Source organism: Peromyscus maniculatus, chromosome 1 (assembly GCF_049852395.1).
Source record: "Peromyscus maniculatus bairdii isolate BWxNUB_F1_BW_parent chromosome 1, HU_Pman_BW_mat_3.1, whole genome shotgun sequence".
In the NCBI taxonomy this organism is placed as follows: Eukaryota; Metazoa; Chordata; class Mammalia; order Rodentia; family Cricetidae; genus Peromyscus; species Peromyscus maniculatus.
This window is the reverse complement of record NC_134852.1, coordinates 178,664,485-178,692,392: the sequence shown is the minus strand read 5'-3', so window position 1 is coordinate 178,692,392 and position 27,908 is coordinate 178,664,485. Positions and strand designations below refer to the sequence as shown.

Below are 27,908 nucleotides of genomic sequence, written 5' to 3'. Positions count from 1 at the left end.
AGTGAGAAGTGTTCCTCCACGTGTGACCTGGGAGTTATAAGATGAAATAAACCCTTTCCTCTCCAACTTGCTTTTGGGCATGGTGATTTGTCACAACAATGGAAACCCTACCTAGGACAGTTTGCAAAACCCAGGAAGCAATGAAGTTTCATCTCTTAACAATGTGGCTTGTACCTATGTCCTACTTAGAGACCTCTAGAGGCCTCAATGGCAAACTCATAAATGAACCATTACACTGTTTCTGAATAAAGGAGACACCAAGTGTATACCTTGGTGTGTGTGTGTGTGTGTGTGTGTGTGTGTGTGTGTGTGTGTGTGTGTACGAGATAAACAGCTGTACAAATCATGTCAGTGATGTGAAGGGCATCAGAAGGCATCAACTTTGCATCTCGCAGGCCCACATTCAGCCTTCAGGCTCACTCTTCAGTATTATTCCTCCTTTTTGGCTGGGATCGGAGCTTAGGACCCACAGTCCCCTCATTTTCAGTCGTGTGGCTTGAGTCTGATGTCTCCCCCACTTACCATCAAGGCGCAGGTAAAGGAAGTTCCGAAAAGCAAAGTAATCCTCCATGATGGTCATGAGAGACGTCATCTGGCAGAAAAGCAGCACGCGGTGGTTAGTCGCTCTCAATTTGGGCAGAATACGATCAAGTAGCTCAAACTTTCCCGAGGCCCGATACAGCTCAGCCCTGAACCCAAAAACGCAAAACAAGAAGGCAGTATTACTGCTGTCTTCTTGAGAGATCCAGAAGTGCCTAGCTTTTCAGATAGAGCCTTGCACATAGTAAACATTCAATAAGGAACCGTGAATGGAAGGATGAAGGAATGAACGGATATTAGCTCCAAAGCCATGCGAGCATTTAGAGGGGAAAACACCATCCCTACAAAACCCATGAAGGGTATGATGTGCATGCTACCTACATGGCATGTGCCAGAAGGAAAAGGGTACCCTTCCATATCTCTAAGATTCTTCATGGTGTGCCATCAAGTTAACTTAGGACACTCCTGATTTACTCAAATACTTATGGAATACCCACTGGGTACCAACACGATGTGGGCAGGCATACAATGATAAAATGTACAATTATATGTTGTGGTCAGGGCTCTATAAAGAAAAGCAGCAAGTGACAATGAGAACTCGGAGTGTGCTAAACCCTAGCTGATCCTTTCAGAAATGAAGTCTTACCAAAGCACAACCATGCCCAGGCATTTCTGTCTGTCTGATTCCATCCTACACTTGCCATGTCAATAGGCACAGCAGACTGTATGGTCCACGAAGCTGAAAATATTTCCTATCTGTCTCTTTACCGATACAGCTTGCCAATCACTGACTTGGAGTGTGTGAGGTCAGTGACTTCCCTGGAGAGAGAACACTTTAGCTAAAACCTGAAATAATGAGTGGAAAGACATCTAAGTGAGAAAATGAGGGCATGCTCATAGAGAGGCGATTGCAGGGAAAGGAAAAACCATGTGCATGGGCCCTGGAGAGTGCAGGAGCCTGCTAGAGCTCACAAATTGGGACCAAGTAATGGTGACTGTAACTTAAGCATAAGTGAGGTGGGATAGTGGGACCTGGGGGGCAGATCTGGGAGGTGGGAATGGAGCAGGTACCGAGACGTCCTTTCGGACTGTTCTGGTTTTTAATGCAATGGGTGATGACTGATGCGCTGTAAACAAGAGGATGACCTTGAGTAACCTGTTTCACAGGGTTGCCATGGGCACCTGTATGAGAGGACTGGGGAAGGATACGGTCCTAGCCTACTGAAGGAGTGCAAAATACAACAGGAGCAGGGAGATGATGCTGTGGTAAGGAGGAAGGCTGAAGTAGGACCTTCCTCCGAGATAAGCCTTTTGTTTTCGAATCAACAGGACTGTGTTGTGTAATGCTGACATTCACTTTTAGGGTTGAAACCATGTGAAGCAGTCGCCCGTGTACCTGCAGTCAACCACGCTGAAAATGCATCACTGGGTGGCAGAATTTATGCCATAGTACATTTTGTTCCTAATGGATCCCTTTTCCCATGTGGCTCCCTGCTACCCACCACTTACTCTGAGGCCTTCAATTGCCATGCTCCCCTGTACCTCTGGCCATGCTGGGAGAAGCAGGAGCGGACAACTGAAGCATGGACTGAGAAGGGTCAATCCAGTTTCTGTTGCCCTTGCCTGCCCCTGAGATTCAACAAGGACACATACGCCCTAATAACTCATCTCTCCTGGGATGAGATACAACACATTCTGTGTAGAGTAAGCTTTTATTGTTTCTCTGCTGCAAGGTGTGGTTCTGTCCTGTGCCCATGCTAGCGAAAACTGCTACTTAGATCATACTCCAAAAACTGACTCTAAAACTGATCATCCACTAAGAGCAGATGAGACACTTTTTTCATGCACATGAATGCTAAGCATCCACAGGAAATTAGTAGGAAAAAAAAAAAATCTCTTCAAGCCCGCGTTCCACTTTAGCTTAGCGGTCACCAGAGTCAGGGACTGAAGCAACACTTTTAGACCGTGAAGGCACTGGGAAGTCTCTTAAATGAGATCTATGTCCGTTGAATAGACAATTGTTTAGGGCAAGCTGAAATTGATGCGGCTGAAATACAAGGAAATGCTGCTATCATTTTGTTTAGCAACTTCTGTCCCTCTGCAGGGGAGCGAGGAGGGGTAAGGAGGCTGGAAGCTTACAGAAAGAGGTTAGGTAAGGCCAATAACAATGCATCTCGAAAGAGGAAAAAAAGAGGATTTACCCATTGATGACCCCATTTGAATAGCCCAGGTGTTCAGCAAACGACTCCTTGAAAAGAGAGAAGAAACCGATTTTAATATGTAATCAAACTTCATGGTTTCTCTAGTATGTCTAAAGCACAGTCTAAGCAAATCAAATGATCCTCGAAGAGCTAATCAGAAACTCAGGTCTCTGGGGTCCCATCAGAGAGTGCCTGAGCATGCATTGGCCAGGAGCTGAGCCTGGAGCTCTTTCTGGGGATCCACCCACAAACTCACAGCCCAAGCTAAAGGCAGGGTTTAATACAAGCCAGTGGTAACTATCATGAAACCATAAACACAACACAGCAATACCAAACAATAGAAATAATGGCCATTATATAACATCCACTGCCCCACCCCTCCAGCCCTCCCTTTTCTCTTCACAAATAAACCCCTAACCATACTAGACCAGTGGTTCCCAACCTTCTTAATGCTGTGACCCTTTAATACAGTTTCACACATAAGGCTAGGAGTTTCAGACCAATGTAGGCCACACAGAGAGACCCCTGCTCAAAATAAAGCACAGCTTTCATTTCTCAGGTGTGAAGGTCCCCAAGGGGATAACTCCAGTCCTGAAACTGGGGTTATGGAATTATTTGGTATCAGTGCACGGTGCGGAGAAACAAAACAGAACATTGGCAAACTGGCACAGCATCTTGAGCCCATAACAGCCAGAGTCTATGGTAGTTTCGGTATAATTGGCCCCCATAATCTGGCAGTGAAGCTAGAAAACAGAAAGCTGGTGAAGATGTAATTGAACAAGGGGGCCATGTTCCAGCCCCAGCTAACAGCAGAACTTGGCAGCTTTGGCTATGTGGTTCTGGCTTTAGAGTTAAGAATAGAAGAAGTGGGTTATGGAAATTGCTTTTTCGTCTAAGAAATGAAGCTGGGGCCAGCCAAGTGTCGGGGTGTCCCTGAATGGAGGCCTAGTAGAGAGGTCATTGTGTGAAGCAGTGATGTTGAAGTCTGGATCACCTTGGAGAACCCAAGATGTTAGAGATGCCAGAGCTGTGGGATACCTGCTGAGGAGAGCTGCTAACAGGGAGTGGAACCAGCCCAAGAGAAAGAAGTGTGTTGCAGTCAACAAAGCTGAACAGCGTTGGAGATCTGAAGAGTGCTTTGACATCAGACATGGAGATGCAGAGTTTGGAGTTTGCCCAGCTGTTTTTTGGTGTTGCTTTGGTCCAGTATTTCCTCACTATGCTCCCTTCCCTTCATTTTGGAATGGCAATGTACATCTTGTGCTATATTATATGTTGGAAGTATGTGATCTGTTTTTTGATTTTGATTTTTACAGAGGGATTGTGGTGATAATATTGTGTCCCCAATATATTGTGCACTCTAATAAACTTATCTGGGGATCAGAGAACAGAGCCAGCCACTAAATTAGACATCGAGGTCAGGCAGTGGTGGCACGCACCTTTAATCCTATCACTCAGGAGGCCTTCTGGATCTTTGTGAGTTCAAGGCCACACTGGGAACACACCTTTAATCCCAGCACTTGGGATATCATGTCTTTGCTTGGGAAGGACACACGCCTTTAAACACAGGAAGTGATGGCAGGAAGTAGAAAGGTAAATAAGGAGTGAGGACCAGGAACTAGAGGCTTTTTAGCAGCAGTTAGGTGGAGACACTTTTGGGTGAGGACTCAGAGGCTTCCCAGTTTGAGGAAACAGGATCGGCTGAGGAGTTGGCAAGATGAGGTTGACTGTGGCTTGTTCTGCTTCTCTGATCTTTCAGCATCCACCCCAATATCTTGCTCTTGTTTTGTTTTTTGTTTTTGTTTTTTATTAATAAGACCTCTGAAGATTCATCTTACAAGGGATTACAGTTAAGTGATTGCCATTTTTTCTCAGAAGAGACTTTGGACTTCAAAACAAGTTTGAGACTTAGAGACTATGGGGACTTTTGAAGTAAGACTGGATGCATTTTTTTTCCCATTATGATGTGGTTATACGCATTTGGGGTCCAGGGAATGGAATGTGGTGGTTTGAAAGAAAATGGCCCCCAGAGGGAGTAGCACTATTAGGAGATGTGGCATGGTTGGGGTGGGCTTTGGGGGTCTCTTTTGCTCAAGCTTCCCTCAGTGTGACAGTCAGTTGACTTCCTGTTGCCTTCTGGTCAAGACACGGCCAGCAGCAGTCTGCCTGCATGCTGCCGTGCTCTCCATCATGATGATAATGGGCTGAATCTCTGAAACTGTGAGCAAGCCACCCCAATTAAATGTTTTACTTTATAAGAATTGCCATGGTCATGGTGTCTCTTCACAACAATAAAAACCCTAACTAAGATAGAGTCAGTGACCACTGTAGGCTCCAGTTTCTAGGAGCGTCCTTGAAATTGTCATATAAACAAGCACCCGCGCAGTCTGTCTAAATCTACGGACAGCCATTTAGAGTGCACATAAGCAGGCGGCAGAGAGGATCTGCCCAGAACCTCACCACACCACTTTTTTTCCCGAAGCTCCAGCTACTGAGAGAGACAGGTTCCCCTTCCTCCCCCAAAGACCCAACATGAAGGAAGAATGACATGTAATTTCATAATTGCTAAATACCTGCTGTTTTTTATAGGTAAGAATAACATCTCAAAACTGTTTCAGGAATAGGAAGGTAGGTGACCAGTTAACCACAATGTATGCATTTCAGCAACAGAAATTGTTTCTTATGCTGCCCTGCTCCATATCCCAGTGCCCTCCAAGGAGTAGTAAAAGGTCTCTTCCATCTACTTAATGTGATTTTTTTTATTAGCTACTTCATGTATTCTAATCTACATGCAGATCCAGTAGGCTGGAGAGAAGGCTCTCTCAGTTAAGAGCACAGGCTGCTCTTCCAGAGGACCCAGGTTCTATTCCCAGCACCCAGAGAGCATCAGTAGCTCACAAACATCTGTATCTCCAGTTCCAGGGGTCCAATGCCCTCTTCTGGCTTCCATGAGCACCAGGCACATAAGTGATGCACAGACAGATATACAGGAATTTTTTTAAATTTAATTTTCAAAGTTGATCCACCCACCTAGAATCTATTCCTCTCAGTTCAAAGGCAGCAGACAACTTAGAGGGTCAAGGCTTGCCTCACTCAGTCACAGTGAAAAAGCAGCCTGTGGCAGGATCTCACTACTGCTCAGTATATTCTCCTTCATTTGTATCTCTAAACAGCTAGATTGTCAGTAAGACTTTTTAAAGTGCTCTTAGAGTTCAAATTTTGCTCAGATCTACAAATACATCTCTTCCTTATCCTGGAGCTCTATCTCCACAATGCTGTGTAATGTTTGATGGACATGGTCTCCTGTGTCCAGACACTCTATGGCATACAGATGCTCTGCCATGTCGAGGGATACTGTCCCTTACGTCCATAAGTACTCCCATCTGCATCCCCAGATGTCCTCTGTTCTCTTGGTCAGAGATACTCACCCCCACATCCCTGTCATAGCTAGGGTTATTACTGTTGTGATGAAACACCATGACCAACAACAACTTGGGGAAGAGAGAGTTTACTTGGCTTATATCTCCTGAACCACAGTCCACTGAGGGAGGCAAGACAAGAACTCAAACAGAGAAGGAACCTGAAAGCGGGAGCTGATGTAGAGGCCGTGGAGGGTGCTGCTTACTGGCCTGCTCCTCTTGGCTTTATCAACTTCTTTTCTTTTCTTTTTTTAAAATAATTTTTTATTTAAAAAAATTTATTTCCTTTTAGATACCAACCCCTGTTCCCCCTCCCTCTTCTCCCACTCCCCCTCACCCACCCCCACGCCTCCTCATAGAGGGTAAGGATTCCCTTCTTAGAGTATTCGAGACCACCAGCCCAGGAATGTCCCCACACACAACAGGCTAGACCCCTCTCCCATCAACCATGAATCAAGAAAATGCACGTGACAGGCTTGCCTATAACCAGATATCCAAGAGGCATTTTCTCGATCGAGGTTCCCTCCTGTCAGATGACTACAGCTCGTGACAAGTTAACATAAAACTAACCAGCACAGTAAAAAATACTCTATCTAGCAATAAGACACTCCTGTGTCTATGGATACTCTTTCTGGATATATGGAAATTCTCCCTTCTGTCACACCCCTCTTAGTTCAATACCTCCCTAATGGATGCTCTCCCTGTCTGTGAATGCCATCCCTATATCCAAGGATGTTACCCCTGGTATCATGGATGCATGTTCTCCTCTGTCCATAGATCTCTGTCCACAGATGTTCTCCTGATATCTACAGATGGTCTTCTATGTACAAGAATTCTACCCCCATGATCAAAGATGCTCTCCTAATGTCTTTGGATGTTCTCCCTTGGTCCACAGATGCTCTGTGTCTACGGAGAGTTCCCTCTGTCCTGAATGATCTCCCTGTGTCTATGGACCCTCCCCCTCCATCCATAGACATTCTCCCTGTATCTATGAATGATCTCCCTCTGCCCGTAGACAATCTCTCTATGTCCAAAAGTGCTTTCTCATATATCCACAGACACTCTCCCATCTGCGTGAGGCTCTTCTTCCTTTCCTGTGGATCTTACATCTACAGATGCTCTTTCCCAAGGACTTTAAGGCCAGAGTGGTGTCATGCTTCACCCATTCAGCCAGCTGAGACGGGCCGCTAATACAGGAAGGGGTAATAAGAAAGCATCAACTGCTTCAGCATGCAAGACTGCCAAAATACACTGGGACAGGGCTGGAGGGATACTCAAGGCTAAGACTATGTCAACTCATTTTGTACTGTAATTCAGCTTTGATTTTCTGGAAGGTTCTATCAAGTGTGTAAACAGAGCAGAGCCCTACAGTGCTTTTCCTCTCGGCTGTTTCTCCTGTTCGGTTTGCAGCAAGCAGTGACCCGTACAGTGTCCACTGTCTCAGGCCCACTGGTTCTGCAGATGGTGAAGGTGGCTTCTTTGTACTTCTGCTCAAGCCAGCTGCCCCACTAGAGTGAACCCTGTCAATGAAGGAATCTCACTCACAGGGAGCAAACAGGGTAGAAAACGTCCTATGATCTACAACAGTGTGCTAGAGACCTCAGTGTCAAAACAGAGCAACAATCGGCATCATCACGATGGGAACCAGGCACGAACAAAATATCAGTCTATGCCATGGGCTAAAGCCAGCATCCCTCACAAGGATAGTATTTCAAGAACATCTTTCTCTTCAATATCTATAAGCACATTATTTAAGTATTTCTCCCAGCACCCTTCAGAGGAAGCTGGCTGCATCTGTCATTATCCTCAATTTCAGAACTCTGACAGTAACAAGGTAATTCGCAGCATTTACCCAAATCCACATAATGAGTCGATGCTCCCAACATTTCCTCACTACTTTCAACTCTTAGTTATAAAATTCCAGATGCTCAGGCAGTCAGTGCCAAAGCGAATCCACACCCCGGAAACAGGTCTATTAATTCTGCCAGAAAGGCAGGGACCATGCTGGCTGGATACCCCCACACATGCTTTATACATCTTCAGGGGTTTGCCTTTCTAACTAGCACAGTAAGGATCACGATATAAGATACAGACTCACCTCAATGTGCTGGAACATATATGGGTGGTTGCATATTTTTCTCAGCTGCATGATAGTGTTCATAAGTGTCTTGGCACCTCCTTTCCCCTGAGAAAAAAAGTAATGAAAAGAATGGAGTCAATTATTCGTTGATCAAGTATTTCCAGTTTTTTAAAACGAGGCTTCAAGACCAAGGGTGTAGCTTACTGGTGGAGCCTGTGCCCTGCTTATGAGAGGCCTGGATACAAGTTCAGCACTGAAGAAAGAGAGGGGGAGTTCTGACAGACTGACTACATAGCTTATACCTTATAGAAAGGACAGAGGGCCCTACCGTGTCTTAGTGCCTACACAGCTTGAGCCCGAGTTTCAGGTATTATTTAGCCATTTATGGCCAGACATAGCATTGCCCTTGTGATTAACTTATCTTACAGAAAAGTAAATCCTACAAAATTAATTCAAGTCGATGGCTTTGTGTCAGGCCTACCCATAGGTGTTAGGGGATATTTGTTTACACTGCAAAGATGTGTCTCTGCCTAAGGCGCCTTCTGATTGGTTTAATAAAGAGCTAAATGGCCAATAGCTAAGCAGGAGAGCTAGGCAGGACTTTTAGGCAAAGAGGAAACTCAAGATGAATCTAGGCATGGAGAAGACACCAGCTAGACACAGAATGAGTTGGGCACACAGAATGGGATAGAGGTAAAAGCCATGTGGTAGAGTGTAGATTAATAAAAACATGGGTTAATTTAAGTTATAAAAGCTAGTTGAAAACAAGCCTAAGCTAAAGATTAAGCTTTTGTAATTAACAATAAGTCTCCATGTCATTATTTGGGAGCTGGCTGGTTGGACGGAGAAAGACGCATAGGATTACATGTAAGATTCAGGCAGACCATGCATAAAGGATGCTAAGGAGAGAAAGTAGCCTTTAAAATACCCTACAATACCGCCCAACACTGGGCAGCTTGTCTTTCCTGCTGAGCTATCATGAGCAGTGTTAAGTCTTTGATAGCGGAAACCCTGGTGGGGCGCAGGTCCTCTCTTGTTCTGCCCCAGTGTGGTTAATAGAGTGATGACAGGGCTAACAGCAACTGTTGCCACCCCAATGACCCAGTGCTTTACAGGAACGAGCCGCTATTCACAGGACGGCTCCCTGGGAATGCTCAAGGCCACAGCCACGGGAACACAGGGAAGACATGCCGCAGGACCTGAGTCTCCCAGCTTTTGCAACCTACCTTCTTATCTTTCTCAGAACCGTCTGTGAGGAGGATCCCTTTGGCCTGCATGTGACGATACAAAATCTTCTGCAGAGCTGACATGTCACACTTGATGACATACTCAACCTGGGGACAGAGCAGGACGCGGATAAGCACGGGAGAGGAAAGGGGCCGTTTGAAGATGGCAGGAGAGGAAAGGGGCCGTTTGAAGACGGCAGCGGAGAAGGGGCGGCTGGGGCCAGTCCTAGAAGCATGGAGGAGGCATCTGTCTCCCCTTCCTGGATGCATGAGGAGATGGGACAGGGCCGTAAAGCAGACCATAGTCCTCGAGGACAAAAGCACCCTGGTAATGCTCAGACCTTCAAAAGGTTGCATGCAGAACATGTAAGGTCCTGATTCCTAGAATTTCTTGATTTCATATTTGAGACCAGGAGTGGCTTGCCACCTGTGCTATATGCAAATGTTCATTACAGTGTGTATTTAATAGTTCTGCTGCTTCTTGGTCCTGTATACTTCCATATGAGCTGAAGAGTATTAGGAAAACGAGTGACTGCCCCCAAATCCTATGATTTTCTTTGTAAACCATTTTTAAATGGCTACATGTGGCTACCCCAGCACTCATCTCATAGTAAGATTTATAACAGACCTAGGTTGACTGTCATTAACCTCTACCCTGGAGAAATGATAGGATACACCACTGTGAAGACAAGCAGTTAAGAAGAATTAACTCACAGCAGGACACAACTTCCACAGCCTCATGGCTGTCAAAAGCAGGACAGGGTCTCCTGTGTGTCCAGTTATGATAAAACAAAGTGCAACTTAAAACACTTAAAAGGATTCACATGCCCAGGTCTATCACACACTTGCAAGTCTTTCATACCCTGAGTGCAGAAAACAAGACTTATTTATATTGTTCTTCCTTAGTCCTAGGAAAGTAAATGTGCAAATTTCAAAGCAAATGCCAGATTACCACCTGGATACCGAAGGATTGAAGGAAATTGGCCAGCTGCCTGCTGTTTAATCAACTGTGTAAAAATGATCAGGCTGCTTTCAGCTCTGAGGGCCAGACAGAGGAGGTCACAGAAGAAGAGAAGCTAAAAATCCATTTGGTTGCAACTTGAAAAGGAGCCTGAGGCCTGGGAGGCACAACTGGCTGTCTCTTCACAATAGGCAATCACAGGAAGGCTTGCTTTTTTTTTTTTTTTTTTGCATGAAAGTTACCTAAATGGGTTAACTCATCAGGTTGGTTAATAACCTTCCAGGTCAGAGAAGAAACCCAAATCTGTAAATTTAACAAATCAGAACACACTTAACATAGGTTTTGTGTTTCGCCTAAGTGATCGTGTCTTTCCTTTATTCTCCTTTTCTTTAAAAGTTTTCTTACGTTGTGCAAGTTTTCCTGAGGTATAACTGACACAGATTACACATATTAAATATACATAGTATGATCTTTTCCTCCATACATTCACTGCAAAGGAATTATCACTATCCTATCTTTCCAAGAGCTCTCAACTCACAGCAAAAATTTGATTGTGGTAAAGAAAAACGTTAAGTTTGGACTTTAACAAGTTTAACAATGACGGCATCAAGGACCAATACTGAGCTCTCTGTAAAATGCTTGATGTGCCTTTCCTCATTTAATCCCCACACACTCTGCACAAGGTGCTCACATTTAGTCTCCTCGTTTCTTAGACAAAGAACCCGAGCATCCAAGAGGTGAAGCTGCTAGCTCAAAATACGTGAACGCTTTCAGACTCACACTAAGGATGACCAACGAGGCTAGTTCAAAGGCTCGGCCTGGTGTTCATTTTTGCTTCGTGTCGTCACCTCTCTGCTGCCCCATTCACACTTTTCTGAGTAAAGAAGATGCGGCTGGTGCCTGTGAAAGGTGTGCCAGGAGATGGAAGATCCCGAGTCAAGGACAGAACCTTCTACCTGTCAGTCAGCTGTTGCTACGGGCTGAAGGTGGAGTTGTTCAGGAAGAGGGAGGCAGCCTGCCGATACCATGGAGACAGGATGCCAAGTATCTGACGAGATGAGACCCTCTAGAGTAATGATTCTCAACTTTCCTACTGCAGTGACCCTTTACTATAGTTCTTCATGCTGGGGTGACCCTCCCCAACCATAAAATTATTTCATTACTACTTCATAATTGTAATTCTGCTATTGTTATGAATGGTAATGTAAACACCAGATAAGCAGGCAGGATACCCGGGATGAGACTCCCAAAGGGATCACACACCACAGTTTGAGAACCACTGCTCTGGAGGGCTCCATAGCTGCTCTGGAAAGAAGCCACCCAAGGCCTTCTCCCTTACGTAAGAAGGGTAAGAGAAGCTGGTGAGATCCAAGGACCAAATCTGTTGCTACAAGCTCCACAAGCGTGTTTCACCTTCACCCCTTGAGTATTCTTTATCAATAGCAGGTGATTTTATTTTTTCCTGTTCTTTTCTCTAAGCCTAGATGTCTTTACTGTTAGGGATTCTTTGTTTGTTTGTTTGTTTGTTTGTTTTCAAGACAGGGTATCTCTGTGTAACAGCCCTGGCTGTCCTGGAACTCATTTTGTAGACCAAGCTAGCCTCAAGCTCACAGAGATCCACCTGCCTCTGCCTCCCAAATGTTGGGATTAAAGGTGTGGGCCACCACAACCCAGCTAGGGCTCTTTTCTAAGTCCTATTGTGCCCAGGATCTTCTCCCAGGGCCAGCAAGATGGCAGAGTGGGAAAAGGCGCTGGCCTCCAAACCTGATGATTTGAAGGCACTCCCTGAGAGCTACATGAAAGTTATCTCTTGACCTCCACACGCATCATGACATGTGTGGGCACAGTTCTACCATATCATATGCATATAAGCACAGACACTCATGTACCAAATCAATAAATAAATAAATGTATTTTTTAAAAAAATTCCCCCAAGAGCTCTATCAATCAAAAATATTTCCTCAAAGAGGGACAAAAACAATGTCCCTCAAAGAAAATGGTCCCGGACCTCCTGTGATGACAAAACTCATCTTTCCCATATATGGCTAGAGAGTCTCTTAAGAATTATTATATACATGTACTGATATTAACATCTCAAGAGATGAGTTGAAGCCTATAGGACAGTGAGACAAAGTAAGATAGATGCTTTGCGTCCTTTTATAATGATGCCTGTAGGATAATATCTAATTTTTTTTTTTTTTTTATCAGTTCCAACCTGATTACTCTATGAGCTGCTAATGAAAATGCCATGAGGAATACAGAAGAAACAGCATGGCTTTCTTCTCACTGTTGTGTGCTCACACCACCCCACATTTCCACCTCTAATTCTTGGCAGATTCTCTTCAGTCCTCTAGGGTCCAAGGGTATTAGCCTAGTTAAAAATCAGATCAGGGTTGGAGATACAGCTCAGTCAGAGCAGATGCCTAGCATGTCTGAGGCCCCGATTTCAATCCCCAATACTTTGAACCAAAAAAATAAGATCACTCAAAGTCCACTTTTGCACACCCCAGGAGACCCAGAAGCCATCACAACAGGGTTCTGAACCTGAATACATAGGCAAGCAAGAATGACCGAACATTGAGATGCTCTAGTGGGAGAATCCAACTCACGCCTCCCCTATGACCACCCAGACCCAAGAGTGACTTTGTGACAGACATACATCCTACCTGGTATCATTGTCACCGTGCATGCTACAGATCTATAGAGCTTAATGTTTTTATTCTAAAAGAAACATAAATATATATAGATGCCCTAACATCATTTTGCACTCCAGCAGGTTATAACTGAGCACCCTCTGCACATTCTGTTGCTACTCCCATGTATGGGCACTGGAGACCCCTTCCTTAAAGCAGCTGAAAGGCGGGGTCATTCACTTTGCTGATGGGGTGAGGTTGCCTCCCACGGCCACACCAGTACTCGGTGTGAACAGATCTCATGCTGATCACTCACATCATACCTTCCATTTCTAGGGTAATACATTTTACCTATTCTGAGTGCAAAGAAATGTGCAGAGGAACCAAATGGTAGCTACAGACAGAGAAAAGGGACAGACTGAAGAATCCCAACAGTGGTGACAATGTCAGCAGGGTTGGGCTGGAGCTCACCCTCCCCAAATGCAATAGCACTCACGTAAAGCAGTATGTGAGGGCTCCTCTGAATACACAGGTACAAAACGTGGTACAAAAAGTGAAATTGGTGACTTCTAAAAAGGGCTGGCCCTTGTCAAGAGATAGTCCTGACAGCTATTGGGACTGCGACAATTCAAGTTCTAAGGACAACTGAGGCACTGACGTCACACACATGCTACCCCCTAAGGATTCTGTGTTAGTGAATGGCTCCATCAGTTCCCACAAGTAGAAGAATCCACTGGCTATACTGCCTAAGAATCCTCCCGCCCCCCATTTGATTCAATAGAATCCGAGCTTTCCTCAGAGCTCCTGTCTGTGAGCTGCTTTTCATTCAAAATTTTCATTCCCAAGGGACAGATCATTAGAACAATGAATCTGGGCCAGTGTGACACGTAGTCCCATGTGGTGAACTGAGATTTTTCAACAAACAATTCAATTAGTAAGGGTCTCAGGTCTTGGAATCCATGACATGAAAGAGGAAGGATGGTAATGATTAAGTCTATTAAGCATTCCCAGCTTTTATATAATGAATACACAAGTTTGCCATCTACACAAAGCTTTTCCCTATGTCCTACACAAATTATGTATAAAAATAAAATCAGGATTGACGTTAGCTAGTCCAAGTTCTTGCTAACTTCAGACACTGGACACACATGTACATGCAAGCATGCACGCACACATGCACACACAGAGATGCCACTGTACACACAGCTAACTGCATCACTAGTTCTTAGGACTATGAATTCACAAAGGCAAAGAATCAGAACAGAGAACCTCAATGGGGGCTCAATAGAGGAATTAAATTTTCATTTAGTTTAAGTTGCTGTATACAATCCCTTTTCTTTGAACTGGCGCTCTTTCCAGAACTTAAGAAATGGACTTTGCCATAGGTAGGGTCACAGGGCATTGCCCTGCTCATTAGGTGTTCCATTAGCCCATTAGGTGCCTTTAGTGTCACCCAAGTGTGTATGGAAAGGTACTCAACACTACTCAATATCAAGGAAATGGAATTAAGATACAACTTCTTAACTACTAAAATATTAAAACAAACAGAAACGACATAGAAACACATCTGACAACACCGAGCACTGAGGAGCATGAGGAAGAAATGGAATGCTTACATCTTGCCAGTAGACTACCACGCAGTTTGGAAAAGTACAGAGAAGACTGAGAACACGTGGTTTTATAAGACCCTTATAAACCATTCATTAACCAAATAGCCCAGTAATCACACTCCCGGCTGTTAACTCAAGTGAAACAAAACAAAAGCCTGAATGCAGATGGCATAGAGCAGCTCTACTCAGATCCTCAGGGTCTGGAGAGATGGCTCAGCAGTTAGAACATTTACTGCTCTCACAGAGGACAGGGGCTTGTTCCCAGTACCCACACTGCCCAGCTCACAGACACCTAGAACCCAACTCCAGCAAATCTGGAGCACTCTTCTGGTCTCCATAAGTATCTGCAACATGTGGTACATATAAACTCATGCAGGGGTGTGCATACCCCACACCTTAAAAAAACAAAACAACCCAATGGCCCTCAGCCAAACTGAACCCATAGTGGGCAAGCAAAACAACTTGGATGGCTTTCGGACACATTACACGGGCCCAAAGAACCCAGATGCAAACAGCGACTCAGTCTGCTTTCAGTCAACTGGCGTTCTTCAGGGATAGAGATGAGCTCAAGGACCGCAGGAAGCTAAGCTTAGGCTGGGAAGGCAGTGAGCATGGGGTATCGCACTCTGGGTACAAAAGACTATGGTCATAGCTGTGCAAGAGAGAACACGTTAGGTGAGGGAACAGTGGTGTAGTCTGGCTCTGAACACAGTGAGGTAGATGTTTGTTTAGACCACAGAATAACTAGAAGGAGTATAGTTCTATATAGAAACAACTAGATGTAAACTAAAATTAGGGTTAAAACTCACTTTCCTGACCCTTTTTCATTCATGAAAATATTGGAGAATAAAACACTATAGAGGGATTTAACTTTAAAAAAAAACTCAGACCATATAAGACATATGCAGTCTGCTGTGGTTAAAGCATGAGGTAGCAGAAAAAGATTCCTCACCTCCCAAGGATGAAAGTTAAATTTCCAATTTTCCCCAGTTTAAAAAAAAATACTAACAAGGTAATGAAAGTCGAGAATGGATATCGGTCGAATTGGGTCAACAACAGGCACATCCATGCTCTAGGGGGTTTACAGGTGGGATGAAGAGAGCCACAGAAAACCCAATAAAGACAAGAGATTGGTGAAAAAAAATAACTTCAAGTGGACAAGAGAGTAAGGCCTCCATCAACAACAGAAACCTGGAACGGAATAGAGACTCGAGGAAAAAAACCACAAACAACAAAATAAAAACAAACAAATGTAAAACAAAACAAAACCCTACAAAATACCAGGACAGCAGAAACTGTACCAGACTTATGCTCATGTGTCTAGCACTTAGACCAAAGAGCAGTCCTGTGAGGCAGATGCTACATAGTTTCCTGGTCACTGACAAGACCAATAGGTGACCCTGGTCGAAATGACTTGCCAACATTCACATCCTAAGCAATGGAGAATGCAGGGGTTCCTGTGCCCACTGATGGGCAGAGTCAACAGTTTCAACTCCACCAAGTTGCCTCCAGGACAAGGTAAAGTGGTTGCCTTTAAAGACATGGATACCTAGAAAGACAACCACAGACAGTACTACACACAGAGCATCGCTATTCCCCAGAGGTCAAGACCACAGGAAGTCAACGGGAATAATAACAGCACTTGATCCCAAGATGCAGTCACTAACAAAGTAAAATACATACTTAGACTTTTACTAGGTAAGCATAGTATAGGGTTTTTATTTTTTAATTTTTTGTGACTATTAATGAATAAGGGATTAAGACACAAAATTCTCTCATAGCAAAGTGATCAACTCTGCCCAACCATCTGCCAACTCCTGCTTTACAACAGACAGGATGCACCAATCTGTCCAATAGTTGTTACCCAAAAATATTCCACAGCCATAAAATAACAAGACAGCTCAGATTTTACCCATCAAGAGAAATGCAACTAAAAGTATGTCATGAAAAAAAAGAAAAAAAAAAGAGAGAGAGAGAGAGAGACAGTATCTAACCCCAAGCAAGCTACCTTTTAGAGAATGGGACTTCAGATGTAGATGGCTCCAGGATAGGACCAGGGGTACAGTAATCGAAATTCAAGTCCAATACCAGCCTAGGCCCAAAGAAAGTCAACAGAACTAAAAACTATTTCCAAAGAGCAATCTGAAAACTACTTGCCTAGGTTCCAGGCTAAATCCATGGGAACTTAGTTACACCACACAAGGCTACATCCTAGTCTGTCCTTTCAGGCAACTCTCTCTTTACCAAATTAGTAACATCACAAATAGTAAACACTGAATGAACCTTCAGGAAACCTGGCAGATGCTTCCTGACCCCTTCAATTTCCATTTAGTGATGGATGACACCAGTACCAAATGTCAATTCTTGTGTGCCTTAGAGCAGGACAGTTCTGCAGGGCCTCCAGGTGAGACTACATGAGCTCAGTAACTTAAACTAAAGTCAACTGTAATAAGACTCCATGAATTTCATTATTTTATTAAATCTGCCCCACGCAACCTCAGAGGCAAGTGCTGAAAACACACATACAGGAGAGTAAAACCCAGGACTTGAATCTGCAACTGACCTTTTCTGGAAGCTGAGATTCAACCTCTTTCTTCAGTCTCCTCAGTAAAAAGGGTCTCAACACCTTGTGTAGACGCCTGATGATCAAGATAGTTTCTTCTTCATTCAAGTCCACCTACAAAACAACCTTTGTTGAATTCTTGAAGGAAGTTTCACACAGAGAAACTGTTACACTCATTATGTGTTTCTTGTATACTGGAACTTCACATGCTATAAGGCCAGGTTTATGCCAACCATCTAGACCTCCAATTCTCTTCCCACTTGTCTACCCCATGGAAATAAAATGACCTCCAAATGGGAATCTGCCTTAGAGACTAGTTCTGTGGGAAAGGGCCCTGGAACCATGTTTCACATTAGTATGAACAGCCCCAAAGACGGACAGAATATGGACAACAATGCTGACTGACTTAAGACTAACACAGAATAGGGAAAGGAGCAACAGTCTGTGTGCTCCTACTTCAGCTGAAGCCCTTGACTTCCGCTGTGTCTAGTGTAGAAACAGACAAAAGGATGAGTGCTTGACTATGAAGATGGGAAGAACGAGAGTGAGTGTGTTGACACTGCACGGGCCTTGGCTCCTCAGTCCTAACTCCTTTTCCTTTCTTTGCCCAAATCTTTGTTCACCTTCCTTTGTTAACCTCTAGGGGGCAGAATTAATTGACTCGGCTTTCTCCACATGGACAAGCCAGTTAATGAACAGCAAATATACCTATAAGGTACCTGAAAACGAAAGGGCTAAGAGTTCAAACATCAAGTTTCTCTAAAGCATTTTAGTGGCTTCTCATTCTTATAGTCAAGGAACTGGTGATCAAAAAGGTATGTGTCCCTTTCGGGGACATTTTTTTTTCTTTGCAGTATCCCAAGCTTGCCTTTCAGGAGCTCAAAGAGAAGATAGTTAAAGGAATAATAGTGATAATAATGCATTTGAGAATAGCTACTCCAGGACTTAAGGAGTATTTATGTACAGACAAAGTAGAAGCTTACACTAAAACCTGAAAAAAATGTGTGGAAAATTAATGTATTACACTCAAACTCTACGCGGAAGCATGGCCCAGGGGAGTTTATAACAAGGGAAGATTTCTGCATTTGTATTGAATTGGTTGAGTTGGTCTGGTTCAACTGATCAAGCCAACATCTCCATTCTCACCCTCCCTGTGACATACTGTGGTTGAACACTCTTGTCAGGAAAAAGTTGGCAAAAGACAAAGAGGCTGGGACACCCCATATGAACCTAGATTCAGAAGGGAAAACCTAATCCCAAATGAGACCGGATCCCACTCACTCACCAAAAGGCATTGTAAACCACCCTGTGGGGTTTCTGTAGCTCTTAGGTTCCAAGTTTTATGCCCTCTGCTTTCATTTCAGCATCACATAGGGGAAAATACACACAAAGACACACACACACACACACACACACACACACGCACGCACACGCACACACACAGATTCTCTCCCTCCCTCCTCTCTCTCTCTCTCTCTCTCTCTCTCTCTCTCTCTCTCTCTCTCTCTCTCACACACACACACACACACACACACACACACACACAGACTCCTTTCCTCTCTCCCCCACCCCACACACAGACAGACTCTCTCCCTCCCTCCACGCCACCCCCACCCCCCCACAGTGTGACCAGTACCCTTTCGCCAGTCATGGCAAACGGAGCGTTGAACCACTGTTCGAATGTGCTGCAACTCTTGAAGATTGTAGGGAGGAGGAAGTTGAGGAGGGCCCAGAGTTCGGGAAGCTTATTCTGTAGCGGGGTCCCAGTCAAAAGGATCCTTCTGGGGGCGACGTAGTGTGTGTTGAGGACCTGGGTCAGCTTGCAGTGGTGGTTCTTCATGCGGTGGCCTTCATCCACAATCATGTATTTCCACCGAATCTGCAGCACGAGAGGAAGAACCAATGTGTGCCTAGTCAGCAGAAACACGGTGCCTTCCAAATGGCTGGGGTATGTGTGTGGAAAAACAAAGAATCCGACTTGGCACACAATACGGAAGGACACTCTCTAAGAGAAAGGAATCCCAACCAATGGAGCGTTGCCCATGCCTGGCGGACTGTTAAAACTACAGTGGTCCTCCCAGGACACGTGATTCCAAATTCACCTTTCAGAAACAAGAAAATGGGCCCGGAGTGCAATGGGCACTCCTCAGACGAGGTCTGGCCTCCCTCCACCCAACAACGCTCTTGTTACCGCGTCATGACTGATCTCCCAGACTTCTGTGATCATGCTACCTCTGCTCACAGCAGGAACCGAACACTTACAGCCTCCCGAAGCAGGCACTAATGACTGGCTTCTGGAAGACGCAGGGATGCTATCTCCTAGGCCCTCTTGCCTTCCTGCCTTCTTTCCTAGTAGACCAGCCGTCTATTACCTCTAGGGCATGGCTCAGTGTTGGGTTGCTAGCATTGGAAAGTTGGAATATTACACACACAACTCTATAGACATTCAGTCTCTTAAAAAAAAAAAAGATCAAACTAACAGGCCCCCTCAGTTCATGCATGTTCTTCACCTGCCAGGTTGAGGAACCCTGTTCTACTCAAGTTGATCACAGGCTCGTTGGCACAAATGCAAGGCAAAAATACCACCGTCCACCCCGGGCCAAACTGCAGAATGAAACACAGCAAACTCCTCCACAGGACTAACACTTAAAAAGGTAACTGAACATGGCAGAAGACGGTCAAAGGCTGACGGTCCTTTCCTCTCCCACACTCTACTTTTTAGCCTCTTCAAGTTGACTGCTCAAGGGAGAACTAGGAGAGTCGAACCTCTTAAGCCTAGGCTTTGCCTACACCAGTGATTCTCAACCCTCCTAATACTAAGACCCTTTAATACAGTTCCTCATGTTGCCTCCCAGCCATAAGATTATTTTTGGTGCTAACTCATAACTGTAGTTTTGCTACTGTTATGAACCATAATGTAAATATCTGATATTTCGGATGGTCCTAGGCAACCCCTGTGAAAGGGTCATTCTACCCCCTCTCAAAAGGAGTTGGGAACCACAGATTGAGAACCGCTGGCCTACACAAAGGTGGCATTGGTTAAAAACAAACAAACAAACCAACCAACCACAAGTCTGCTGCTTGGATGTTTCTGGCTCTGGGGCAAGAGTCAGCGGAAGCAGACAAGCAAGTATGGCGTAATTCTCACCTCCTCGTTAGAGGGACCGGTGAAGTCAGGGAAAAGAAAGAAAACCATCGGCCAAGCTGGGCTACCCAGATAAAAGAAGTGACCAGCATTCCCTGCCCCGTTTCTCTCCACCGCCAAGTGTGTAAGAATGACCAAAGTTCTGTAGCCAATGTGACGACAGCAGGGAACAGAGGTCCACAGATAAACATGCATCTAAGTAGATATTCTAAATCGACTTTCTTCCTCAATTGAGCTTATGAAGCAGCAAGGAACCAGAGACCTTTGATTCTGCCACCAAGTAACGACTAATTAGGTCTTCTGCTTGGAAAAATTACTACCCCTTTCGAGAGTGCCATTTCTCCAGTAACAAATAAAAGCACTGCATCTAGTTATCAGGCGTCTCCGATGACTTTTGAAATACATATGCACAAGGCACAAGATGATTTTTTTTTTTTTGAGGGATCTCAAAGGCATTCCCACAGTTATACTGGAGACTCGTCATTTTTGACACTGCCAAATTCATCTCGGAGCAGGAGCAACTGGAAGGTGGTACCTGCCATCAGTGTCATCTCAATTATTAAACCTCCCCGGGGCAGGAGTTGCCTTTATGTGATTTCCTGTGATACCATGAGGAGAACTCACAGCTTCCAGAGCAAAGGTTTAATGCAGAGATGGAACAAACCCCAGAAAGAGGGATTCTGCTCAGTTCTGACCATAACTTAGTTTCAGATTAGAGGTTTCCAAACATCACGGGGTAAAAGAAATTACCACGGGGGAGGCGGGAATTAAGTTTTGATGATTTGTTCCTGGAAAGATGGTGCTTTCATCCTTCTGCATGATCATATTAGGAGACAACGTGATATAAATGAGAAGAAAACCTTCCCATTTGTGGCTAAAGGACAACTTCAGACATACAAATGATAAGCCAGGTAGGTCACAGAGACAACTCTTTCTCAGCGCCAAATAAATAGCTCCAGGAATAGCCCTGAGTAATTTAAACAATAATTGTCCATTATTTTACCAGGAAAAAAAAACTGAATGCAGATAAAGCACACGCGCTTCGGCTTGGATAAATGCTCGGATGGAGGACACCATCTGGAGGGTGCCTGCTTGCCTTCGGAGAGGGAGGCACAAGAGGAATGGAGGGGTGTTGACAATAACCCAGGGCAACAAAAACAATTATTCCTTCCCAAGCACATTCAGGGCTGCGGGAGAGAAAAATTGCAGAAGGAACCCAGGTGAATTCTCTCCATAGATGTGGAACTGGTTTGGAAAGACTGCCGCTTTTCCAGGGGACCCAGGTTCTATTCCCAGCACTCATACAGAGGCTTACACCCATCTGTACCGCCAGTCCCCAGGGGATCTGATGCCTCCTTCTGGCCTCCATAGGCACTGCACACATGTATGTTACAGTTAAAACACCCATACACATAAAATAAAAATGAAGGAAATTTTTAAAAAAAGAAGGATGGGAACTCACTACAAATGGGCAGGGAGAAGCCTAGGATAAATCAATCAAGTTTTCTCTCTCTCTCTCTCTCTCTCTCTCTCTCTCTCTCTCTCAGACACACACACACAAAACACACACACACACACACACACACACACACACACACACACCATCATACAAAAAGTATTAAATCCCATGACCAAAAAAAAAAAAAATGAAGAGAAAGAAACCAGCCATCTAATGATCAAATTATACTATTGAGTATAATTTGAGGGATACTTTACACTCCAGTAAGATGATCCACAATTAGAGATAAAAGAATTTTTTTTTAAAATCATACCTTTGCAAGAATGTGCTTGTCTTTTATAATGTACTCATAAGTAGTCAGGAGGACGTTGAATTTGCCACTCCGTAGCTGGGGGACAAGGGAGCGTCGCATGGCAGGGGTACCCTGAATGGAAAGAAAAAGACATCGATTACCCACTGGAAGCGCGTAGGTGCTATTTCTCACTGTGCCGAGCTTAATGGAACCTAGACAGGTGATGGGCACATAAATGTATTACCATATACGGATCTATTATCCGGGAAGAAAGCGGTAGCTAAACCACACAGATCTTGACCCTTTCCAGATCCTTACGGGAAGGTTTCCCACTTAAGACCGCAGAAGGAAAAGAGAGGAGGAAATTGCAGCGAGCTTGCAGGAGGAGGGAACCCGCTGCTCGGCTGAAAAGCTCCCTTTCTGCGGGAGCCTGCAGCAGGCAGCCCCAGTGCCCCGGTAATTGCCTGACTTCGCAGGAACATTCGGCACAGCGGCAGCTCACAGTGAGCCAGTCAGCAGCACTCAGAAAGTGCGATATTTGTCATTTGTATTACTCTCATCAGAAACCTCGCAATATGATAATTAACAATTTTCTTCTGCATTTCACTATCTGAAAGTAATTATGGTTTATTACAGTAATCTTCTTGGGATGATTAACTCTCACTGTTTAGTACATGATGTACATGACAAAACTTTACAACCAAATACAGTTCACAGATGTGCATATGGAATGAAGAAAATGGGGCCCAATTTTTTGCTTTTCCACATTTATATATAAATACAAAGCTCCAAACCTTGTAAGAAATTTTCACCACAGAAGGAGCCCATTTGTCAAATTCGTATGTCCAGTTAGACAGAGTCCTACAAAAAAAAAAAAAACCCACAGTAAACACACACAAACACATTTATATAAATTCAGTTCATAGAAAAGTGTTACTCATTTTTAGTCCTTGCCTTAAAAGGGGCTAGAGACTATATAATACCTAATACATATTTATGTGAAAGGTATGGAGATAAGAGGTAAGTTAGAAAGAAGCTGCCACAAAGCGTGGCCATTTTACACTTCATTAAAAAAAAAATCTCCTAAGAAACAATTCAAAATGTAGAACTATGTGTACAAAACATGACAGCCTTCCCATGGTTCTGAAAACCAACAGTCGCAAGATGATTTTGGGGGGTCATCTTTACAACTAGCCATGTAAGCTCTGAGAAAACTCGAATCAGGGAAGAGAAATTACAAAACCACACGAAAACAGTAAATAGGTCTATCAAAAGGAAGCAGATGCGAAATACTGCTTTTTAAAAAAAAAAAAAGCCCAAAGTGTAACCAAAATGTCAATGTCAGACCATGCAAATATAGATTGAATGCAAAGGGCATGTAAGTATTATGGAGGCAGATAATTCACAGCCTTGTTCAGAAAAATGAATGGAAGGAAATACAGAAACGAAAAGCCTTGTTCTTCCTGCAGGTCTGAGTGCGTCTCAGAACTGCAACCCATGACAAGATCTCGGTGACTCAAGTATCCCCCTGACGTGCACACACAGAGCACTGCCCTCCCAGGGAGGGTGGCTGTGAACAGGTATTTCTTTACTCAGAGAGCGGTGGTTAAAGACCAGCGGGAGCCACCGGTGGGCGAGGAACCGGGGCTGTGTCAGAAAGGGCCATGACTGGCCCTTCCAGAGCAGCAAGCCACTGAGACACAAAGTGTGCACGCAAAGTTTCCTTTGATGCAGAGTTCCTAGCAATGACTTTGATTTCTACGCTGCCTTCAAAGATACAATAAGGAAGGCGTACAAATCTACTATCCTTTGGAGGTGTGCACATGTGTGCACATAAATGTAAATATAACATGGAAAACTGTTCTAGAAAAAAAAAATTAAAAATGCCCTCACCTTTCCCTTCAGTAAGCTACTTACTTGGACTCACTCTACAGCACTGGTTCCCAACCTGAGGGTCATGACCCCTTGGGGGGGGGGCACATATCAGATATCCAGCCTATCAGATATTTATACTACGATTCCTAACAGTAGCAAAATTACAGGTATGAAGTAGCAATGAAATAATTTTATGGTTGGGGGTCACCGCAACAGGAGGAACTGTGTTAAAGGGTCTCAACACGAGGAAGGTGGAGACTGCTCTCCAGGGTGTAAAATGTTAGCGGCCAATAAGAATCACTACATACTTCCCGAGCCAGTCAAAAGGCTGCAGCGGGGGTGGGGAGGAGGGCTGGGGCGGAAAATGAAAACCCACATTCAGGTTATGTGTTCCTGGCATTCCAGCTCCATGCTCCTAATCTGTCTGAGGTGAGAAACAAGGGCAAGCCGCTGATATAGGCCCATCTCCAACATGCAGAGCGATGGAATAAATGGCCGGACTTACGAGAGGGGAACAATGATGAGATAGGGACCATTGAGTCTTTTGTGCTCCATCAGGTAGGTGATGAGTGCAATGGTCTGGATGGTCTTGCCTAGCCCCATTTCATCAGCCAAGATTCCATTCAGATTGTTATTATACAGCGACACCATCCATTCCAGGCCCTGGAGCTGAAACCAAGAGTAAGTGTTTCAATTACCCAAGATCTGCACAGGTAATTAATACTAATGCAACTCAAGCGAGGCTGTGACTTCTTAACTTCCTGGTGCCGTGTGCGGAGTTCCCCACAGTAGCAAGGCAGGGGAGGCACCAACGCCGAAGGAATTTAAAAGATGAGCCTGTAATCGCCCCTGCTGCTTGGCAGGTGCTCGGTGTTAATCAGATTTGGAAACGATGGGCTAGAGCGCGCTGGTGGGATTTGAAGCAGCTTTTGCTGCTCAGCCGTACTTAGCATTTCACAGTAGATGACATTCTAGAATTATTATAAATGAAGAAAACCCAAACCAAACTCTATTCCAACCACTCCAAGAACAAAAAGCCAATTCGAGGATTAAAGACAAACCAGAAGGCTGAGCTGGCTGCGCATAGACCACTGATCATCAGAAACTGCTTTCTGGATCAAGAACAGCCTGCCCCAGGGTGCCATCCCTGCAGCGACGAAGCCTGTGACCAGGGAGCCAAGGCCACTCGGCTGGGCTCCAGAAGGACATTTCTCTTCCTGGCAAAGAAAGGCCCCAGGCAGCACACAGAAACTCTGCACTGTGGGCACTTTATGAAGGCAGCTCCCTGGAAGCCAGCTGCCTGGAAGATGTACAGCGCATTTTCAAAGCATGGAAGCAGGCACCCAAGTCCCAGCCTTAGATTCTCATTTAAACACAAAAGAAAAGTGAGGTGTGAACACAGACTTATCACACTATCATCATGCAATGTTGGGTTTAAATGATAGCAGCAATTATATGTAACATACATATATATGTTACACACACACACATATATATACATGTTATAGTCAAGTTAACTTGCTAATTTAAGTTATGCTGAGAAAATATTGTGATCTTGTACTTAAAATAGTCATTCAACAACTCTTCCTCATACAGGATCACACAGGGAACTATAGCAGATGGACACCAAGGTGGACTCACACTTCCTTCAGAAGCTCATGTCTGGGAGGAAGCAGTGAACACTCTCACGTGCCAAGAAGTAGCCCAGCATGACGGATGTGTATCAACTTGTACGGGAGACAGTTTTCCTGTCGCCATCCACTGTGACCATCCAAAGACTTTCCTAACCAAATGGGAGCCTTGTACAAGACCTAAATTATCTTCAAAGTTTCTGTAGAACAGCAACACAGGGAGAGGAGAGAAACAGAAAAGCCCTGAGAGGGGAGGGGGAAACAGGAAGAGGAAGGGTTCACAAGGGCCAAGCGGGGGAAGAGAATCAACCCTAACAAAGGATGAGGCCAGGTGATGGGCAAAGCTCAAGCCCAGCTCTTGGGAGCTGAGGCAGGACAATCAGGAGTTCACAAGGTTATCCTTGACTCTGCAGTAAGCTCTGTCCAACCCGGGCTATACAAGAATCTGGCTTAAAAACAAAACAGAAAAGCAATGTGTGTACAAAGATGCCATAATATAACCCATGATGCTGTAGGCTAAATCTAACAGCCAAGTTAAAAGAGACAGAGACAAAGACAGAGAGACAGAGAGAACACAGTGGGGACCACAGTGGTGGGCAAGAGAGGCTGTTTGCTATCTGCCACCTTCGGGGAAGTCAACTAAACGACAAAAACGTTGGAAGGAAGAGGGAGAGAGAGAGAGAGAGAGAGAGAGAGAGAGAGAGATCCCCAATAATATAAAAGCAAAACCAGAGGCAGGGGAAGAGCTTAGAATCTCACAGAACAGGTAGAAAGATGTGCTTTCCCGGGCTGTGGAATGTGGGATAGAGACTGGAATCAGGCGTGATTCTCTAGGAGGCAGCAGGAACTTGACAAGGAGCCACAGGAAAGCGTACCTGCGAGCACCTATGAACTTGTTTGTGAGAAAGGGAAATCCTAAAGCAGACAGGGATGGTCAGACTGCAGGAAGAGGAGCTTTCCTGTCAGAAGCCCTGGAGGAAAGGGTGCACCTCATCCTGAGGAGTAGACAGAGCCCAGTGAGGAGTGGGGTGTGCACAGGAATTCACGTTTGGAAGTAGGAGGGGCTAGATTTGAAAAGGGAGCCATGAAGAGCGCTTATGAAGGTGCAGAATGGCAAGAGGAAGCCAGTGTGGCATTTAAATTTATTTATGAGGACCATCTGGGTGCTTCCTGCCAGGACGGAATTCAGTTCCGGGAACCCACATGGTAAAAGAAGAGAAGCAACTGCTGCAGGTTGCCCTCTGACCTCCCTGAGCAGGGTGTGACAGACAGGCGCGTGCGCACGCGCGCGCGCACACACATACACACACACACAACACACACACACACACACACACACAAATCCATAAAGTAGTGAAAGTTTCTTTTATAAATAATTCAGAAATGGATCTCCCATATCAAATATAGCAAAGAACACATTGACAAGATACTAAGTAGGTCAAATGAGATTTAAAAAAAAAATACTCGGACCTCATAAAGTGGCGTGGCCTTACAGGGCAGAGATCTTCAAAGTATGTTCCAGGAGCTCCAGGGAAATCCTAAGACTTTCCCAAGACAATTCAGGAGATGAAAATGTTTTTAGAAATGCTACCCGGGCATTGTTTGCCAATCTTCCGGTGTTGCCGTCAGTACAGACGGGGTCCACGCAATGGCAGGAGGAAATGGCTGACCCCAGAAGTTTGAGATGATTGCTCATAAGCATACACTTCTGTAAATGCATTCTAAATGACACTATTTTTTTTATAGGATATTAGTAAGCAATCATAAAGAAGTGACCCTGGCAGTAGTAGAGAAAGATGTTTGAGAACTGTGGAATCCAACTGTGTTTAAAAAGTGACTTCTCTGCAGGATGCTGATGTGCATGATAGAGTACATTTACTTCCCAGTCCTCAATAAGCGGATAGGCACAATGGATGGACAGAGAGGAGTCGCTGCCAAGGTGATTACTCGGCTGGCCTGGGACGGTCCACAGTTATCCTATCATTAGAAAGTAAGCCGGGCGGTAGTGGCACCGGCCTTTAATCCCAGCACTCGGGAGGCAGAGCCAGGCGGCTCTCTGTGAGTTCGAGGCCAGCCTGGGCTACAGAGTGAGTTCCAGGACAGGCTCCAAAGCTACACAGAGAAACCCTGTCTCGAAAAACAAAAAACAAAAAAGAAAAAAAAAAAAAAGAAAAAAAAAGAACTTCCACTAACTCTCACCAACATCCACATTTGGACTACTAAATTACAGTAGTTTAGTTCTAGTAAACAGGATCGCCTACGTTTATCTGACC

The 27,908-nt window shown here is 44.7% G+C and overlaps 1 protein-coding gene across 10 annotated transcripts in view; it reads right to left on the bottom strand.

Annotated features, from left to right (window-relative positions):
• Positions 1 to 27,908, bottom strand: part of Smarca2 (SWI/SNF related BAF chromatin remodeling complex subunit ATPase 2) — a 171,897-nt gene that overhangs the window by 77,752 nt on the left and 66,237 nt on the right. For all 10 annotated transcript variants that reach the window (XM_076561683.1, XM_076561663.1, XM_076561668.1 and 7 more), the window contains 9 exons: positions 24,510 to 24,673; positions 22,924 to 22,990; positions 22,151 to 22,261; positions 18,870 to 19,112; positions 17,234 to 17,347; positions 9,467 to 9,574; positions 8,259 to 8,345; positions 2,742 to 2,788; positions 523 to 689 (listed from right to left, as the gene is read on the bottom strand). In XM_076561683.1, coding sequence (XP_076417798.1) covers positions 523 to 689; positions 2,742 to 2,788; positions 8,259 to 8,345; positions 9,467 to 9,574; positions 17,234 to 17,347; positions 18,870 to 19,112; positions 22,151 to 22,261; positions 22,924 to 22,990; positions 24,510 to 24,673 — 1,108 coding nt within the window. The remainder of the gene's footprint in view (positions 1 to 522; positions 690 to 2,741; positions 2,789 to 8,258; positions 8,346 to 9,466; positions 9,575 to 17,233; positions 17,348 to 18,869; positions 19,113 to 22,150; positions 22,262 to 22,923; positions 22,991 to 24,509; positions 24,674 to 27,908) is intronic.